Source organism: Anas acuta, chromosome 2 (genome assembly GCF_963932015.1).
Source record: "Anas acuta chromosome 2, bAnaAcu1.1, whole genome shotgun sequence".
In the NCBI taxonomy this organism is placed as follows: Eukaryota; Metazoa; Chordata; class Aves; order Anseriformes; family Anatidae; genus Anas; species Anas acuta.
In genome coordinates this window covers 417,852-436,139 of record NC_088980.1, presented here as the reverse complement: position 1 = coordinate 436,139, position 18,288 = coordinate 417,852, and the positions used below count along the sequence as shown (strand labels likewise).

Below are 18,288 nucleotides of genomic sequence, written 5' to 3'. Positions count from 1 at the left end.
TTTAAAACCATTCCCTCTTGTACTATCTTTATCTATCTAATAAAGAGTCCTTCATCCTTTTTATAAGCCCCCTTTTAGTATTGAAAAGCCACAATGAGGTCACCCCGAAGCCTTCTCTTCTTTAGGCTGAACATCCCCAGCCCTCTCAGCTTTTCTTCACAGGAGAGGTGCTCTAGCCTTCTGATCATCTTTGTGGCCCTTGTAAATCAAGAACTGTCAAATATGAATCTAAGGTTCCTGAGGCTACTTTATCTGCACTGCTAAGAATAACTCTCACAAAACCATAGTGCAATCCCATTTGAACGCTGGGCACAGTTCTAGTCTCCTCATCTCAGAGTGATGATGCACTAAGATCAGTGAAGGGACAGGGAAGTTCTGTGCTTGTGGTTCAGGGGTGGGTGACAGTTTCTACAGTCAAATAGAATTCCAGCCTGAGTAAGGAGAAACATGATGGTGATCTGTAAAGTCGACTAGTATGAAGAAGATCATAGACTATTGTGACTATAGTTGCCCACAGATTCTTTGAATGTAAGGGTTAAAAAGCGTCCAATGATACAAGGTGACAGCATGAAGACAAATAAAAGGAAGGGATCAACACAATGGCAAATAAGATATGAACTTTTTGCTACAAGGATATCATAATTCTCAAACTTACATGGGTCCAAAAAACTACTGGTTAAATTTATGAAAGAGGAAAAAAAAATCTAGGGCTGCTAAATATGTCCTTCCTGACTCAAAATACCTGGAATGCAAATTACGGAGCTTGGGACTTGAGGGTCGGTATTCCTAGGAAAGGGCTTTTCCATGCTTGCTTTGTCCTCATACCCTTATATAAATACCAGAATGGGTTATTTAGTCCATCCAGTGTGTCGTGTCATGCTTTTAATGGGAAACGGAAAAATGAGGTGAGAGTCAAACAGATACTTGAGACCAGGAAGCCTATAGGGAGATATTTGGTGGAGACTGATCTTTCAGATTTGGGGGTGCTGACTGATTCTTACCTGCACAGCAGCGTGCCCAGGTGGTCCAGAGAAGGGTTACATGTCCAGAGAAGAGCTATGAAGCTGCTGAAGGGTCTGGAACCCAAGTCCTATGAGGAGCGGCTGAGGGAGCTGGGGTTGTTTAGTCTGGAGGAGGCTCAGAGGAGACCTCATTGCTCTCTGCAACTATCTGAAAGAAAGGTGTGGGGAGATGGGGTTGGCATCTTCTTGAAGATAACTAGTGATAGGACTAGAGGGAATGGCCTCAAGTTGTGCCAGGGGAGCTTCAGGTTGGAAAATAGGAGACATTTCTCAGAAAGAGCAGTCAGGCTTTGGAACGGGTTGCCCAGGGGGGTAGTGGAGTCATCGTTCCTGGGGTGTTTAAGGAAAGGTTGAACGTGGTGCTTAGGGACAGGGTTTAATGGTGACATTGTTGGTAGGGGGATGGTTGTACCAGATGATCTTGGAGGTCTTTTCCAACCTTAATGATTCTATGATTGTATGAAGGGGGTAGTAGGAATATGCAATGCTTTGACTGCAACAGAGAGGGGCAGCACGAGACCCAGTGGCTTCAGCTAGGATGGAAACTCCTGTCTAGAAATGGGATGCTTCTTTTTTTTTTTTTTTTCCTCCTGGGCATAGCATGCACAGGGGACATGGCTCGTGGCCGTGGGCTCATGTTACTTCAGCCAGTCACGAGGGTGTCTCTTGCTGACTGCTCTGCCCAAAACCCCAGGTGAATGCCGAAGCAGAAACAACAGCGCATACCCAAGAGACATTCCCAGTGACCCTTAAATTCAGTCCTATCCCATCCTTACGGAGATGATACTATCTTAGTGGCTGAGTACACATTATTGAACAAACACTACTGCAGGACAGTGCTGGAAAGAAGGACAGTAAGCCAGCCCCACATGCACTGGTCTGCAGGCTGTTTTCATGCCAAGGCTATGGGACCTGCTCCCATAAACAGATCACCCTGAGCAGCCATGTGAGTATGGACAGCTGGGAGGTGGTGACTTCAGGCTGAAATCCTGCTCTGGTTCAAGGCAAATGCATTCCCGATGCATTGTATGAGTAAGGGTTATTACCCAGGGTATTCAAAAGCTTTCACTCCCTGCTCCCCTCATCCCTGTTTTGCAGACAGTCTTAGTACATCACCTCAAGCCAGTATCTCACACCCCTGCCCACAGGTGTCATAAAGCAGGTTGCTGATCCTTTTTGAGTTATACCATCTCTACAGTGAGTGTATTACCCGGACACAGACTGTCAACACCAGCTTCCCAGCGCTTTGTGAGCACAGGACCACACATTCCTATTGTATCCCATTAGCATTCATGCTGTGGTGCATCACTGGTGTGCATGCACTAGGAAGCTCACATTGTTATTTCAAGCTTGCTACTTCAGAGCAGCATGGACGAGCTGTGCAAGGAGGTGATAATTAGGGGAGTAGAGCTATACCCTGTATCCACACAGATGCTGAAAAAGACAGAAGCTCTGGGTATGTCAAACTGCTTAGCCTTCAGATATGTGTGTTCCAGTGCCCTGGTGTTGATGTGGACATTAAGAGGCCTCAGAAGGCCAGTGCACAAAGAGGAGCACATTGTAGGGCTGTCCTAGTGCATCTTCTGCCAGCCAGCAGCAGTTCAGGCGTTCCCTGAGGCAGAAGCAGGAACAGGATTAGCTTCCAGGAAATTGTTAAAGGCTGGTTAGTGCTCTGATCTCTTTATAACCTCAAATTTAAATTGCAGAAGCAAATGTTATCCTTTACCTTGTTCACAGTGCAGCACAGCCCAGGCACCAGCATGTGGCCTTGCATCAGGCTCTGGCAGACGCTGGCTGGGCTGTCACAGGGGCCATCTGCTCTGTACCCAGGGGACTACTGCTCTCAGAGTGCACATCCTACTCACCCCAAACCCAAGTGCCCAGTACTGGCACGAGCACTGTTGTTCTGCCCTAAGCAGGACAACCTCAGACATTGCAACTGCATGGGAAGTGTTTGTTTCGGAGGCCTCGGTCCTACACCCATCACATTTGTTTCTGGTCCTTTGAGGAGCAGGTGAATGCATAGGTCTGAGTGCACCTGCTGCTACACAGGGATAGTCTCATGGCTAAGCCCTATCAGGCAATCTTCAAGGCAAGGCAGAAGTTGTACTCTGGTAGGCATAAAGACTAGGGTTTATTCCAAACTCCCTTGTGTACAAACTGTAAACTACTTGACAAAAGACAAGTTCCCAACAAATGCCCAGGGCAGCAGAGCCTCCTGGTTCAGTTAGAATTTGTAGATCTGAGAAAAACTGAGATCAATCCAGCACATTTGCTCCTGGTCCCACAAAATGCCCTAATCCTCATCTCTTGCTTTTCTTAGTGAGTCCGGAGCTTGTCTTCTTTAGGCTGGATGAACAGAATGCTCCAAAACGGGTGCAGGAGACAGAGCACAAGGCTGGTGGGGACAGCAGCAGGTTTGGCAGAGGGGGGCTGACACAGTATGGCAGGAGGGAAGGGGTTATCTGGAAAGGCACAGGCTGTGCTGGTAGGGGTGGAACATCTGCACAGAGAGACAGTGGGACTCCAACCCCAGCCCTTAGTAGAGAACATCCTCAAAGCCGAGCAGCAGGAACCGGTGCAAGGTGCTTGGCAGGTGCAGCTGGGACAGGACTGGAAGCAAACGGCCCTCCAGGAAGGTTCTGAGTGCACAGCGAGCCAGGTGCTGCAAGGAGCGAGGTCTTTGCTCCAGCGAGAAAAGTGACTGGTAGAAACGTGGGTATTTCTACAGGGAGAGAAGAGAGGATGAGATGCAAAGCTGAAGATCCTACTCTGGGAGCAGAGGCAGAGCCAGGCAGTTTATTGCCTCAGCTACCCAGGTGCACCCTTCCTACCCCCAACAGCACTGCCCTCTGCCCTGCAAGGCACTCAGCCTAGCCTGGCCCTGTCCTAATTCCCCCAGCACATCCCACGATGGCCTCCAGCCAGCAGCGTGCCTTCTCTCACCTGCACGACCTCCGCTGGAACCGCCTCCACCCAGTCTGCGGAGACGCGCACATGGTCATAGCTGTTCATCAGGACCTCGATGACACGCGGGCAGGCGTGGCAGTACCGCAGCACCTGCACCAGGGAGACAGAGGATGAACCCAGCTCTGCAGGACACACTGCTGTCTTCTAAAAAGCTGCACATACTCCAAAACAACCTCGGTAAATCTGGAGAATGAGCATCCCTCCTTTAAACTGCCCTGGGAGATCAAAGCCACTGATGGTGGAAAGCACCAGAGCACTGCTCCTGCAGCCAGGGTGACCCCCCAACCACACGGCTCGGCCCTGCAGCCTCTGCTCAGGGCAGGGGCTGACGCATGGGGCCGGGATGCAGCGCCCTTCACCTGCCCTACCACTAAAAGCAGCTCACAAGCAACCGCCTCCCTGCTCCTTACCTCGCATCTGGTCAGAACAAGAGCTGTCTGGGGCAAGGACAGACCCCCCATTTTGTGTGCAGCTCCTGCTACAACACACCACGCCTCTCATGAGGGCTACGCAAGGGTCTCAGGGCTGTGTTGTGCCCGTTCTGCACGAGGCTGCAGACATCCTGTGCCTGTGCTGTGCACGCTGGTAGTCCCAGTGCTGTGCTCATCAGCTACTACACCGAGCCCCAGAGAGAAACCACAAATATTTCATGTGATACAAATCTCTGTTGTGTACCATGCCCACGTTTTCACAACATAGGTGCAACGAGCACGCTGTGTTGGTGTCTCTTATGCCACCAGCACGGTCTTGGGAGCACACCCCACCCATGCATAGCTGCACCCAGCAGAGCCCCCGCGGGTCTTGGTTCCCACTCCCTATGGCCCAGGCCAGCAGTAGCTGTCAGAGTCTATTCCGGCTGTACGAGTGATCCTCATTATCTGGCGTTAATAGGAGATTAATTAGTGTTAATTGTTGATTTTCCTGTATTTTCCCAAAGGGGAGAGCAATCTGCTGATCTCCGGGCTGGGTAATTATTGCACTGCTCAGGAATTAAGACAAGAAATTAACCCTTTGTTTGCTGATGTCTTGCTGAGGCAGCATGAGCTGGAGGGTACGCCCCAGAGAGGAGAAACACCACCTGAGAGTAAGGGGGCTGGCACTTTCTAGGGCAAGTGATTATGGAAACTGTATAGGGACTGCCCATACAGCTTGGCAGACAGGTGTGGGAGTGCCCTACAGAAGAACACACTCTTGGAGAAAACTTCAGGGAATCCTTTACCAGTAACACCCCTTCCCTCTCCCCCTGTCTTCGGAAGAGTCAGGAAGGACAGCAAGCAAGATGGAGCAGAACAAGCACTGCTGTGACAGGCACATCCTTCTTCTCCCTGAGGCCCCAACACTCATAGCTCTCCCTTCCCACCACATGCCCAGTAGAGCTGTGAGCCCTGCACCTTGAGGAGGGAGCCAGGCCAGATGCGGATGGCACCGTAGTTGAGCAGGGCTTGCACCACAAGCTCCGGATGGTGATCTAGCTTGTAGGCAGTTGCTTGCAGGATATTGTGCAGTGCCGTGTTCCCACTGTAGTTCATGATGTTGACGTGTGCACCCCGGGCCAGCAGTAACTCTGCTACTTGAGCATTGGCATTCTTGCAGGCCAAGTGAAGTGGGTGCTGACGGTCCCTGTCTGCAGCGTTGATGCTAGCACCACTTTCCACCAGCAGCTGGCAGACCCTGTAGTAGCGCTCCATGTCCTGGGGCTGGTGGGGCTGAGCACAGGCCGCATTCAGTGGCGTCTGCCCCTCCTCATTCTTTGCCTCCAGCTCTGCCCCATGGCGCAGCAGCAGGCGGACGTGGTCTATTAGGCCGTGCCGTGCTGCCACATGCAGTGCTGTGTCACATTCCTCTTCTGTCCGACTGTTCACACTGGCACCATGCTGCAGCAGCTGCTGGACGCACCTGTGTGGGCCAAGAGCACTCAGTGACAGACTTTGCTCCCCGGCTCCCATCCTACCTGCCATCTCCCCACGTCCCCTTCTCTGTACCATCCCATGGCTTTCACATTTCCCAAGAGTCCCCAAATCCCTGCTCCTCCTACCCTGCAGCAGTGGTTTTAAGCCACTATGACTGGTTAGCAGAGACACTGTCACCCTAATTCCACCTAACTTTCCACAGGTGTTTAGTAAGTGCCAGCACACCCAGAGTCTGCACCCAAATCCATCTGCACATGCATTCCCAAAGTTTTGCAGTGTGAACCATCAGCTCTGCACTGCTGATGGGTAGCAAGGAGGCAGCACCAGGTTCAGCTGCATCAGCTCTGAGGCCTGGAGCTTGACATCATCTGTCAGACATCAGAGGTGGTCCTGGTCCAGGAGCATGCAGTGAGGCCACCCCATGCAGCAGCCATCACTGCAACCACCGGCACACCTGCAGGGATGAGTAGTGACCCCTTCTACAAAGGATGAGGCTCAAGGAGGGGAGGCCCCTTGCAGCCTCTGAGCAGAACTCACTCGATAGATTCTGGGCTCTTGCAGAGATGCAGGGGCTTGTAGCCATCCTCAGAGACAGCCTCGGGGTCAGCACCAAAGCTGAGCAGCAGGCTCACGCAGTCAGTACTGGCTGCTGCGCAAGCCTCATGCAGGGCAGTCTTACCCCCTGGTGCAAAGTTGACGGCAGCGCCCCTGAGCAGGAGGAGCCGCAGGCAATCTGTGTAGCCCCGGCTGGCTGTGATGTGCAGTGGCGTGGTGAGCTCCTGCTCATAGCTCAGAGACCACAGTCCTGCAGAGAAAGAGGGGTCAGGGAGTCACATCCAGCACTGGGCCCAGAGCTGTCCTTTTGCCCAGGGTACCCAATGTACATCCTCTCTTGAGAATCTGGCGTTTCCTCTCAAGGGACTGCCTGCCTCTTCCCACTAGTCACCAAGGTCCCTGCCTTGGGACCAGCATGTCAAAGGCACAGGATGGCTGGCGTCTGTCCCTGAGGCTGCACGGCCTTTCAGGAGCAGGAGCCTCAGAGCCAAGGCCCTTCCCAGGGCTTGGACTTTTCACCTGCAGCTCATTTATGCAGCAAAGGGCTTCTGTTGGCAGGAGAGCAGTGGATGAAGGGCCCAGGGGCACAAGCAGGGCTGAAAGAAGCAAGGCGGCTGGGAAACGCAGCATGCACAAAGCACCACAAATAGAAGAAACAGGCAGTAAAACAAAAGGATTCCAGAGCAGGCTGCCACATACCCAGGAGACAGAGATGAGCCCTGAGTATGGCACAGGCACGCAAGCCTCAGCAGAGATGGTCATCTAGGGCCTACAACAGAACAAGGGTCTGAAACCTGCCAACTCGCAAAGATGCTGACCCAGCTAGAACCACGGCTGCACTGGTGCAGTCTGCTGGCAAACAGTCTGCAGCTGCTACAGAAAAAGGGCTCCTTAAATCATGCTTCTTGCTGTCTCTCCAGGCTGGGCTGGAGGTCCTAGGCTGCAGGATCGCTGGACACTGCTTTGCTCTCATCTCTTTTTTGCAGAAGCAGTATGCACCTAGTGTTTTTTGTAGAGCTAGGTTCAAACTGAACCACCTCAAGGACGCAGCACAAGGCTTGACAATTCCTTGCTCAGCACAACCCACAGTGAGAATCAGAAGCCCCTGTAGCCAGCACAGGCTGCCCACAGACCAGGCACTTACTCAGTGCCAGGCTACAGGTCTGGTCACGGAGCACAACCTGGAGCCTGAATGTCCTGCATCAGGTGAGGAAACCCTGAGTTTCTCCAAAATTTGCATAAGCCGCTGCTAGAAGGGGTGGGTATGCAGGACACACCTCACACTCCCAAACACATGCACACAGGAGGACCCAGCTACATCCCAGTACTCCGACTCCCATTCCCACTCCTTCACAGCCAAAACAAGACCCATGACACACAATCCCAGCAGCAGTAACGCCCTGTAGCATAAGCAAATGGCTCTGAGCGCCTGCTCAGCAGGCCCCGCTGCCCCCACATACTCAGCCGGCGGAAGTTGAAGCGATAATCCTTCCACTCCTCCAGGTTGCTGGTGTCAAACACCGCATTGGGACTCAGCCGGTGCTGAGGGCTGCTGAGGACCTCAGCCAAAGTCCCCCGGTCCCCAGCCAGCAGGGCCTGCCAATAGGCCTGTGCAGGGCCTGTTGCTTTCCGCGTGCAGATGGGCTCCTGATGCTCATCCCTTCGGCCTGTGAGGCTGCCCATGCTGCAGCGCCCAGCCTCAGCAGCAGCCAGGGCTGGCCTTGTTGCTACCTCCACTGCCAGGCTCTGAGCCTGTGGGCACAGCCACACCAGTGCCCTGTGCTCCGTGCCGAAGGGCTGCCTGCCTGGGAGTGAGGACGTGTCACATCGCTGCTTGGCCCAGGCTGGAAGCAGCTCAGGTCTCAGCCGCTCTATTCTGGGAAAGCTTGTGACCAGGTGGCTGGGCCAAGAAGCAGGGCAGGACACTCCTGACAGGCAGCAGTGCTCTGCAGCCACTGGCTGTGCAGGAGAAGCCCCCATACAGGGCAGGGCAGGGCAGCAGCATAGCTTGTAGGGTAGAGGATGATACAGAACACCACTGAAAGGACAGAAAGGGAGTAGTCTGCATCGTCATCCAGTTGCTGCCCAGACCACAACAGCACAACACAGCTGCCTCCATGCACCCGCAGCATCCATCCACCCAGCCCTCATCTCCCTCCAGCACTGCACCCTCATTTGCTGGTTCCACCCAAGGCCATGGCACTAGACAGGTTTTTAAACAAGTCACAGGAGAGTTCTTGATCAAAGCTTACAGCCAAAGGACTGTTAGAAATAGTGCAAGGGTGGGAAGGTCATTACAAGAGAAGTGAAACCATAGACGGTAATTACTCTTTAGACTTCTACCTACTTTTCCTTGAAATTCAGCCTTGCAGAGAGCTCCTGCACAGTTCTAGTACTGTTTTTTGTTTTGTTTTGTTTTGTCCATCCTCTGACAGTTCCCTCACTGTTTTCCTTTCACCCTAAGCAGCATTTTTCCTGTCCCCACTTAGTGGCAGAAACCCATCCTGCCCTTACGCTGGTTACAGAACAGCACACTTTGCTCACAGTTCTTGTCATCATATTTTTTTCAGACCACATATTCTAATAAACACACTAAACTGCTTAGAAGACCAGTTGTATTTAAATTTTTGTCATAGAATTATTCAGATCTTGGAGCTAAAAACACGTTAACTGATCCCAGCAAACCACCAAGCAACAATTACATTGGAGACCAGAGAAGAGTATAAAATTGGGAACTTTACCCTTCTCAGTAATGGGAATCACAGAATGGCTGGGGTTGGAAGGGACCTCTGAAGATCATCTAGTCCAACCCTCCTGCTGGGCAGGATCACCTAGAGCACCTTGCACAGTATGGCATCCAGGTGGGTTTCGAGTATCTCCAGAGAAGGAGATTCCACAACCTCACTGGGCAACCTGTTGCAGTGTTCTGTCACCCTCACAGTACAGAAGTGCCCCCTCACACTGAACCAGAACATCCTGTGCTTCAGTTTGTGGTCGTTGCCTCTCATCCTTTCACTGAGCAAAACTGAAGAGACCTTTTTCTGTGCAGACTTCAGTGCTAGTAGTCTAGGTATAATGGAGTGCATGAGAGGGTAAAAAGAGGGAAGCCCTCGGCAGATTTCCTTACCTCATGGGATCCTCAATTTCCCCAAAGATATAAACAGGTATACAACAAGAGAATGGGTTTCCCAATCATAAAAGCACAGCCAGGGAGTCAAAAGACTGTATGAGTTAATGCCAGTAACAGTGTACAATTTACAGCTCCTCTGGGCTCCTTAAAATATCATTAGGGATGACTCAAGAAATACCAGGTCACTAGAATCCATTTTTAAGGTCACTGTCTTGGTATGTTTTAGGAAATTGTCCCTATACATCAGAGTAAAGTGTAACCAAAGCCTTAGGTATCTTGTCTGATACATTTTGCAGTATATTTTCGGTCTGTGCTTGATGAACAAGCTTGCTTGCTTGGGTTTTTCACACCTTGAATATTTGGTGATAAAAGCAATTTCTGGGTGAAGTTGTTTTACATGAACTGTCCAGTTTTATTTGGGACACAAATTTTTACAAGCAGATTGACTTGCTGTTAAAGTGTTTGTCAGCCCAACACCAGGTGTGTGTTAAAAATGTGTAATTAATAGTTTTCTGACAAGTGGTCTCACCAAGTTATTACACCAAGGGTAATAACTTTTGTATTTTCTTCCTAAGTAGACTGTAACAATTCAAAACACACATGTAAAAATATTGGAACTCAGCAAATAATCTTCACCACCTAAGAAGTATCAGCATTTGCATCTGCAAGCCCACCCTATCTCTTTGTCTCTTGCTACGATGAATTCCCACAGAATTTAGTCATGATCAAGCTTTATCAATGTGCTCAATAGCCTTGTGTCAGGACACTTGAAAAGAGCCCACACTTCTGGCAAGTGACCTTCATCAACAGCTCTTCCATTCTGACGCACTGGGGCTTTCACCATCAGCCCTCTGCATAAAACAGTGATGTAATTATGGCCCCTCAACACTTGACACTGTCTTAAATTCTGTGTGTCTGCCTGCAACACACTACTATCACGCAGCAGCGAGGACATACACACTTCCAAACTGCTAACTTTGACAGAGCCTACAACAGTTATGTTGCTTATTGAAAAGTTTGTAGATGACACTGATGAGCATGTAAGCAAAAGGTATTGAAGAGCATAGAAGCACGTGTGGTAGCTGCAAGATGCATTTGGGCAAGGTACGATGAGGTGCACAGATAGGAGGAAACACCAAGGATGACCAGCTTCTACCTCCTGTCACTCAGGACAGACTTGCTTCTACCATCTCTGAGATAGATGAGATTTCTGCTCACCTTCTCCAGTCCATCTCACAGAATAGAACAGCTTGACAGCTTGAGGGGTGCAAACTCTACATGTGAAAGAAAGCAAAACTAAGCTTGGTGTGAGTGCTTCTGTTCTGGAGCAAAGGTGGTGTTAACCCTCCTACATCAATCCCCCTGCAGCTTCCTAAAGGCAGTGTTTGGAGTAGGGATCGCACCAGAGCAGAATTGTGACTTGGTGCCCAAGCAGAAGCCCACAAGGCTAAAGCGCAGCTATACCTATTACTCAGGGTACAGGCTGAGCTGTGCATGAAGGACACTGCTACAACCTGTTCCCAAAGCATGTCACAGGCTCCGGTTCCTAATGAACAAGAGTAATAGACCCAACTTAAGACACAAGAGAGAAAGAATCCTTATGCCACCTGATGTGTTCTCACCCGAGCACACTCATCACATAACACACACTTCACTTCTATCCCAGCAACCTCTAGCAGGACAGTCCTGATGTTTTTCTGCTCCTGAAGCCTTTTCAAGGACCATATTCTCACCACTTCCCAGCAGACATACCTCTGATCTCCTTTAGAAAGCTAGCTACATATTGTTGCATAGTCCTAGAATCCCCCTTCCGCATCCAAAAGCTGTTTTTTTTCCCCCAAGTCCCTCTTCCACGACCCCATCTCCACCACTGTGTATTCCCCTCAACAGTTTTCTCGGGTGTCTGTGCTCTTTCTCTGGTCCCTGTTCACAGCATTCCCCACCACTGCTGACACATCCCAGTTCCACACACCCACCAAATTTCCTACTAGTCCAGCGCAGCTCATCACCCTTGGTTTCAATGATGAGATTAACAGCTGCGTTCCTGCTGAAGTACTTCTGCACCCTCTCCAGGTCCCCAGTGAAGAGTGCGTTCTGGACGAGCAGGTCCCGGCACTCCAGTGGCTCCGAGCGGCTTCTCAGATAACCCTGGCCAGCTGGGCTCCGGCTGCACTCACGGTGGTGGTATTGGGGTCTTACTTGTCGAGAGTACTTCCACTGATCCAGCTGCTCCTCATCCATTTGCACTGAGCGTTGTGCAGCAGAGGTGAAGGGAAAGGTGCAGTCCGTCATGTAGAATGCACAGGACAAGCCCAAACCTCACAATAAATAAGCTGCAGCCAAGAGCTTCTTGTCCAAGGCTGTGTCTTTTATGGGTTGCTCCCAAGTTCCAGATCCCCAGCGCCTGGCTGGATTCAGGCACAGGCCTGACTCACCCAGTATAAATAGTCCTGCTTGGCAGCTCCCCTACAGCACCTCCCTGCCGTCCAGGAGTTTATTTTCAGCTGCTGGATGCAGGCACCAGCACAGACAAGGCACAAGTCAGAGGCAGCAGACATACAGTTCCAAAACACCTGCCAAGGGCAAGGACACCTCTTACTAGATCAGGCTGTCCAGGGCAAAATCCAACCTGGTTTTGAACACCTCCAGGGATGGGGCATCCGCAACCTCTCTGGGCAACCTGTTCCAGTGCCTCACCGCCTTCTGAGCGAAGAATTTGCTCCTAACCTCTAATCTAAATCTTCCCTTTTTTAGTTTAAAACCATTCCCTCTTGTTCAATCATTATCTGCCCAAGAAAAAAACTACTCTCCATCTTTTTTATAAGCCTCCTTCAAGTACTGAAAAGCCACAATGAGGTCACCCCGCAGTCTTCTCTGCTTTAGGCTGAACATCCCCAGCTCTCTCAGCTTTTCTTCATAGGAGAGGAGATCTAGCCCTCTGATCATCTTCGTGGCCCTCCTCTGGACCCGTTCTAACAGATCTATGTTCTTCATCTGGGGGTCCCAGATGTGAACACAGCACTCCAAGTGGGAGCTCACAAAGGCAGAGCAGAGGGGGACAGTTACCTTCCCCCACTCGTGGCCACTCCTCTGTTGATGTAGCCCAGGATGCAGTTGACCTTCTGGGCTGCAAGCACACACTGCTGGCTCATATCAAGCATTTCATCCACCAGAATCCCCAAGTCCTTCTCTGCAGCGCTGCTTTCAATGAGTTCTTCTCCCAGTCTGCACTCACATCTGGGATTGCCCCAAACCAGGTGCAGCACCCTGCACTTGGACTTGTTGAACCTCATTGGGTTCACATGGGCCCATTCTCAAGCTTGTGCAGGTCCCTTTGGATGGCATCCTTTCCTTCTCTTGTGCTGACCGCACCACTCAACTTGGTGTCATCTGCAAACTTGCTGAGGGTGCACTGCATCCCACTGTCCATGTTGTTGATAAAGATATTAAACAGCACTGTTCTCAAGAGAGCCTGCTGAGGGTCACCACTCACCACCAGCTTCCACCTGGACATAGAACCACTGACCACCACTCTCTGGGTTCGACCTTCAAGCCAATTCCTTGCGCACTGAATGGGTTTGACCTTCCAATCCATCTGTTGCGTTTGGATCAGCCACTGCCAGGTCTTCGAACAAAGTGAGAGGACAGCGTGGCAAGAATGGGTGGAGAAAGCATGACAGAGAACAGAGAGGCTCCTCTGTCAAGATGAGGGACTCAGAACAACAGCCCTAACGCACAGGAGCCCCTGAGGAGGTGTATTCCAGCCTCAGGGCGCTTAGAGAACGGAAAAGCTGAATTCCTATAGAGATGAGGAAAAGGACAAACTAAGGAGAAATCTTAGTTCCTTTCCAGCCTGTCTTTCCAGCTCCTGCTGCTCCTGTAACTGGAAGCAGTGGGGTTATGCTTACCCCAGCCATGGCCTTGGGCACAAAATCCAAATGTAGTCTTTCACCCATTCATGCTGTCTGCAGCCATCCAGGAAAGGGGTCCTGAGGAACACTGGCTGCTGGGCTGAGGTCAGGTCCCTAACCATCACATCAAGCACACTGGCAGAAGGCAGGCAGTGCTTTTCTACTCAGGAAGTTTCACAGACCTTGAGGTGAGAAGGTGCATGTTTCTTTGCAATAGCTACTGCTACAGAATTTCTTCTCGCCACCACGACTAACAACAACAACAAAAAAATAGTCCCACAAAACACAACCACACACAGCCTCCCCCTTCCCAAAAAAACCCACTGACTTCCTCCCAGCAGAGCATGTTCTTCATATTTAGCAGGACTCTGGCACCTGCCCTGGTCCCACAGCAGAAGAGGCTCCTTCTCAGTCTGCCTGACACACGACAGGAGGGAAATCAGGACCGTATATGTTCCCTCAGCACTGTCATCTGGCAGGAGTTGTCCAGCTACTGGCACAGGCTTCAGCTTCAAATCCAGTTCACTGAACCCACCACATGCATCATATCGGGTTGCATAGCCTGCGTGGGGAAAAAAAGTAGACTCCTCCTCACTGGTTTTGTATATTTGTATATCAGTTCCACGGGGGCTGTCTGATGTAGAGATCAGCAGCACCCAGTCCTCCATCTCCAGTTAATTCAGGGCCTTTAGCAAGTCCTTCCTCAGACGCTTTGTATCTGCCTGTGAGGAAGAAAAGGGTCCTCAAAGGATCACAGTAAATGGGATCACGTGCAATCTGACGACCCACAGCTGATCACAGACATGTACAGGGATGTCTCCTCATACATCCAAGGAAAGAAGATGTACACGCTTGAAAACTACATATTGCAGTTGTGTTCAGTTATCTTCTAAACACTGTTGCTGTTATCGCAAGAGATTTGTTTTAGCTCTTACTAAATCATTTATTTGTTTCATCATTAAGCACGCCTTGTGTTTGGGCCAAGATGAACAGATTGAAATCAGAAACTTAACAGCATATTTCTTGTATGGTATAACAGAGCCTGTGAGACATTTTGGAATATCGGGTACTCAGACACTGTAGTTCAGAGGATCAAGTTCTGGCTGCAGGTTTGCAGGGGGTCAGCAGCCCACCATCACTGGGAAGGCATTCCCTAGAGAGTGCATGAGAACACAACCCCTGCCAGAAGCAGGGACCACTCGCTGGCTGTTGGTACATCTCCAGCTGTCACAACTTCCCCACAAGAGGCAGTAATTAAGGACAAAACAAGGAGAATAAAGTTGAGTTGAGCTCCCTTACTTGGATGCTTTGTGTACAGGAGGAGGACAAAGTGGTACCAGGAGCCCTGTAGTCCAGCGCAGTATTTCGGTTTTGCACAGGCCAGGAGGAGAACGGGAGGGCACCCATCCAGCAGAGAGGAATGGCAGCAGGAGAGCGGTGATGCCACCCTCCCATTCAGACACTCACCAGCACTCAGGGAACCACTGCTGGAGCTGCTGCTCCATCTGCTCCCTCATGCCTACTGTGTCCAACTCATGCAGCTTCCCATGGACATACAATAGCATGTGCTGGTACTCAGCTTCGTAGTCAGCCCAGTGTGGGTGCTGCAATTCTTTCCCCAGCTGTACCCACAACAGAGCAGCTGAAATCCTTGGGTTTGCAGGGTCCTGCAAAAACACAAGTGCAAGAGCTTGCTGGAGAGTAGGCACAGCTCTGTATTGACCATGGAGCACAGGTGAAGGACACCTGGGAGACAGTCCCATCACCAGGCAGGCCACACACATCCCCGTTCCAAAGGCCAGCACTCCACTGTGCTGCCCACGTCCCTTGCTACTCTTGCTGCAGATAACACCAGGCCTGCCTTATCAAGTAAATTTCTCCCTTGTGCCAAGCAGAAGCAGCCATGGTGGGGAAGAAACATTAGGAGCATCAGAAAGAGGTTGTGTGGGGAGCGAGCAGCGTGCGTGTAAACGAGCCTGTAACGAGTTTGTAATATGCATGTGTGGCACGGCCTGCGCAGCGTCATCACAATGGCATAGGCACTTTCCCGCCTCATTGCCTCCCAAATGGATTTTAAATATCATTCCGAGGACACAATTATTTAAAACGCTGAACTAAACACTCGCTAATGGGAAAACGGCGTGTGGCCTGCAGCAGCCATTCCTCATGGGGCCACTCTGCCCATGTCACCCCCTTCTCCAGCCCCACACCCTTCATGGGGCCACATGGAAGCCTCCTCTTCCTCCCACCCCGAGACCATATAGGATACCACTAGGTAACTCTCTGAAGCCTACTGAGTACATGGGAATACATTTTTCACTCTCCTTCCATTTCTGTCCTCAGGTCACAGCGAAGCTCTCTGCTCTGCCCCAAGCTTCTCAGCACCGGGGGCACGGTGAGCCTGCTACCGGGGCTCTGAGCAGCCCCTGGCTGCAGCTCCATATGCAAGTATCAGGGCCTTAGCAGGCAGCAGGTCTTTCAGTCTTCCTGCATGTTTGGCAGGAGGCAATGCAGGGCAAGAACAGGCCATTAGAACAGGCATGCTTTCTGACCCACATTGTTATCTGGCCCTAGAAATTACAGATATCAAAGAAGACTGACTTTCTAACAAAATTGACTTGGGAATAACTCTCCCACCCCCACTCCACAGTCCTTGGCAGAGGAGATGAAGGAAGCAACATTATTGTTGGCTACATCCAGGACTCCAGAGTGAACAGAGTATGAAGAGAGACAACAAACAAGGAAACAAACTATTTGCAACAATCCTTGCTGGGGAGAGCATAGATGGAGAACAGCTCTAAGAATGCCATGGATCCTTAGTCCCTTTACAGTGTTGGCAATATCAGGAATAACAAAGCCTCAGACAGCAATGTGTGTGTTCATGGGGGAGTGTCTGTCTAGCCTTTGATCATCATTCATTTCCCATTCTCCAGGCAGGGATTCTGGGCTGCCATGAGTTAGGGACTTGACATTATTCGGAGAAAACACCATCTCAGACCAAACCAGAATAGGGAAGGGACATAGGCCAGCACTGACCCCACTCTCCATCTCCTGCAGCTGAGCATAGAGAGGAAGAGAGTCACTGTCCCTTGCTGTGCTGGTACCCTGGCTGCACTTCAGAGGTTCATCCTTTAATAGCTTTGGCATCACCAGAGCTATCCATCACCAGCTTGTTTTCCTCTGAGTGCTGAACCATTCCTGCCTATGCTATTTGGAACAGCATCTAATGATGCACCAGAGCAGCCACCTGGCAGCACTGCTGCCAAGGGACACAACAACATGGGAATAGAAATGCACACAGGTCTGCACACTGGTGCTAGCCTCCATTGCCCAAAAAGCTCCCTCCCTCCAGACCTGCCCCACTCATCACAGACCAGTAAGATGTGCCCCATGGTCCTCCACCCTATGAGAGAAAAGAGCACAGACTAATAAGTCATTGCTCTTATGCAAAAGGAAAGCAGACCACACAGGAATTACTGATATTTTTCTGAACACTTTGCTCGGTTCAGTTTATCAAGCTATAGTGTTCTTTTGGAGGATTTGAGAAGTGCACCAAAGCAAAAAAGAAGCTGCTTTTGGCCCATGGGCATGTTCAGTTTAGTAAGATCAAAGCAGGTGGACATGGGGCCAGGAATGTGCAATGTGACAGTGCTGCACTACAGTAATAAGAGCTCACTGGGAGACTTGGAAAAAAGACAGACTTGCACAGACCGAGGCAGTCCCATGACACTTTGGAAGAGTAACTGCATGGGCTCCAAGCTAACATTTGCTTCTTACTGGCTTCTGGATCACTCTTAGAGCAACCAATTTCCCTGCTGTTTGGCACAGCCTACTCCCTCCTCCCAAAACAACTTCATTCAGACCCCTCATGATCCAACAGAGCACCAGGGCACAAACAGCCATGGAGCCACAAGTCCAGTCTGGAAGAAGCTGAGCTGTGAAGCTGTCCTCACAAAAGCATCAGAGAGGCACAAAGAGTAGCCCCTCCAGAGATAGACCACGTACAACATCTTGTGCAGGTTTATCAGAGCAGCTCCATCTGGACATACTGTGGGGAAGTGAGCAGCATGGCCCCTGCACAGGGGGGTCGAACCTGCCCCCATGGGGAAATGCAGAAAAGACAATCTGGACAGGTTCAGTGCAGAACTTGCCATTCCAAGACCAAACATCTCCTTCTGCCACCCAAGCTTGATGCATCTGTGCTGTAGGCACTTCCAGATCTGAGAAAACAGTGATGTAGAAGGGACATGGGGCCAATCACCAATTCCATCCTTTGTGGTCCCTAGAGAAAATAAAAATAAAAATTAAAAATAATAATAATAATAATAAAAAAAACCTGTGTTGGAGACATGAAGCAGGAGTGGGATACACCAATTGCAGTATTGGACAACCAAGCACCTGCACCACTAAAGCCTTACCCCTTTTGGGCTCACCCAGTGCTAGATGCTCTACTGGACCTGTCAGGAGACAGCCACTCTTGTCTCCCAGTATAACAGCACCTTGCCCAGCTATCTGCTAAGGAAACCAGGCTACCACAGAGGGAAAGTTACATGGTCCAAAGGCAGCCTGCTCGGAGCTAGGCAGCACCAGGCTCCTGCTCAGGAAGAAATACGCTTGAGATCAGGCAGTCGGAGAGAACCACCTCCAGGGCAGAAGCAGAACTGCAGTTCCGAGCTCTGTTCGGGCACTTCCATCCCACAAAAAGCATGACTGCACATCTGGGGCCGGGGAAACCAAAGTGCCGCTGGGGAGATGCAGACGCGGTGCCATAGGGAGCACCAGCACAGCCC

The 18,288-nt window shown here is 50.7% G+C and overlaps 1 protein-coding gene across 2 annotated transcripts; it reads right to left on the bottom strand.

Annotated features, from left to right (window-relative positions):
• Positions 1 to 3,137: 3,137 nt before the first annotated feature.
• On the bottom strand, positions 3,138 to 12,009 carry ASB10 (ankyrin repeat and SOCS box containing 10). Of its 2 annotated transcripts, none has more exons than XM_068673037.1 (5): positions 11,564 to 12,009; positions 6,440 to 6,707; positions 5,384 to 5,888; positions 3,969 to 4,082; positions 3,138 to 3,747 (listed from the first exon to the last, which is right to left on the bottom strand). In XM_068673037.1, exons 1-5 carry the CDS (start codon positions 11,877 to 11,879, stop codon positions 3,562 to 3,564), a joined length of 1,389 nt encoding a protein of 462 aa, XP_068529138.1. In that variant the 5' UTR covers positions 11,880 to 12,009; the 3' UTR covers positions 3,138 to 3,561. The 2 variants fall into 2 exon arrangements, with proteins under 2 accessions (XP_068529138.1, XP_068529137.1); XM_068673036.1 differs by lacking the exon at positions 11,564 to 12,009 and adding an exon at positions 7,918 to 10,957.
• Positions 12,010 to 18,288: the final 6,279 nt, after the last annotated feature.

Bases quoted from the DNA above. Each gene is read 5' to 3' on its own strand.
- ASB10 (XM_068673036.1), bottom strand. From the start codon at position 8,437: ATGGGGGCTTCTCCTGCACAGCCAGTGGCTGCAGAGCACTGCTGCCTG. The intron at 4,083-5,383 runs GTGCAGGGCTCA...TCCCTGGTGCAG, and splicing joins GGCCTGGCTCCCTCCTCAAG to GTGCTGCGGTACTGCCACGC. The intron at 3,748-3,968 runs GTGAGAGAAGGC...CTCTCCCTGTAG, and splicing joins TTCCAGCGGAGGTCGTGCAG to AAATACCCACGTTTCTACCA.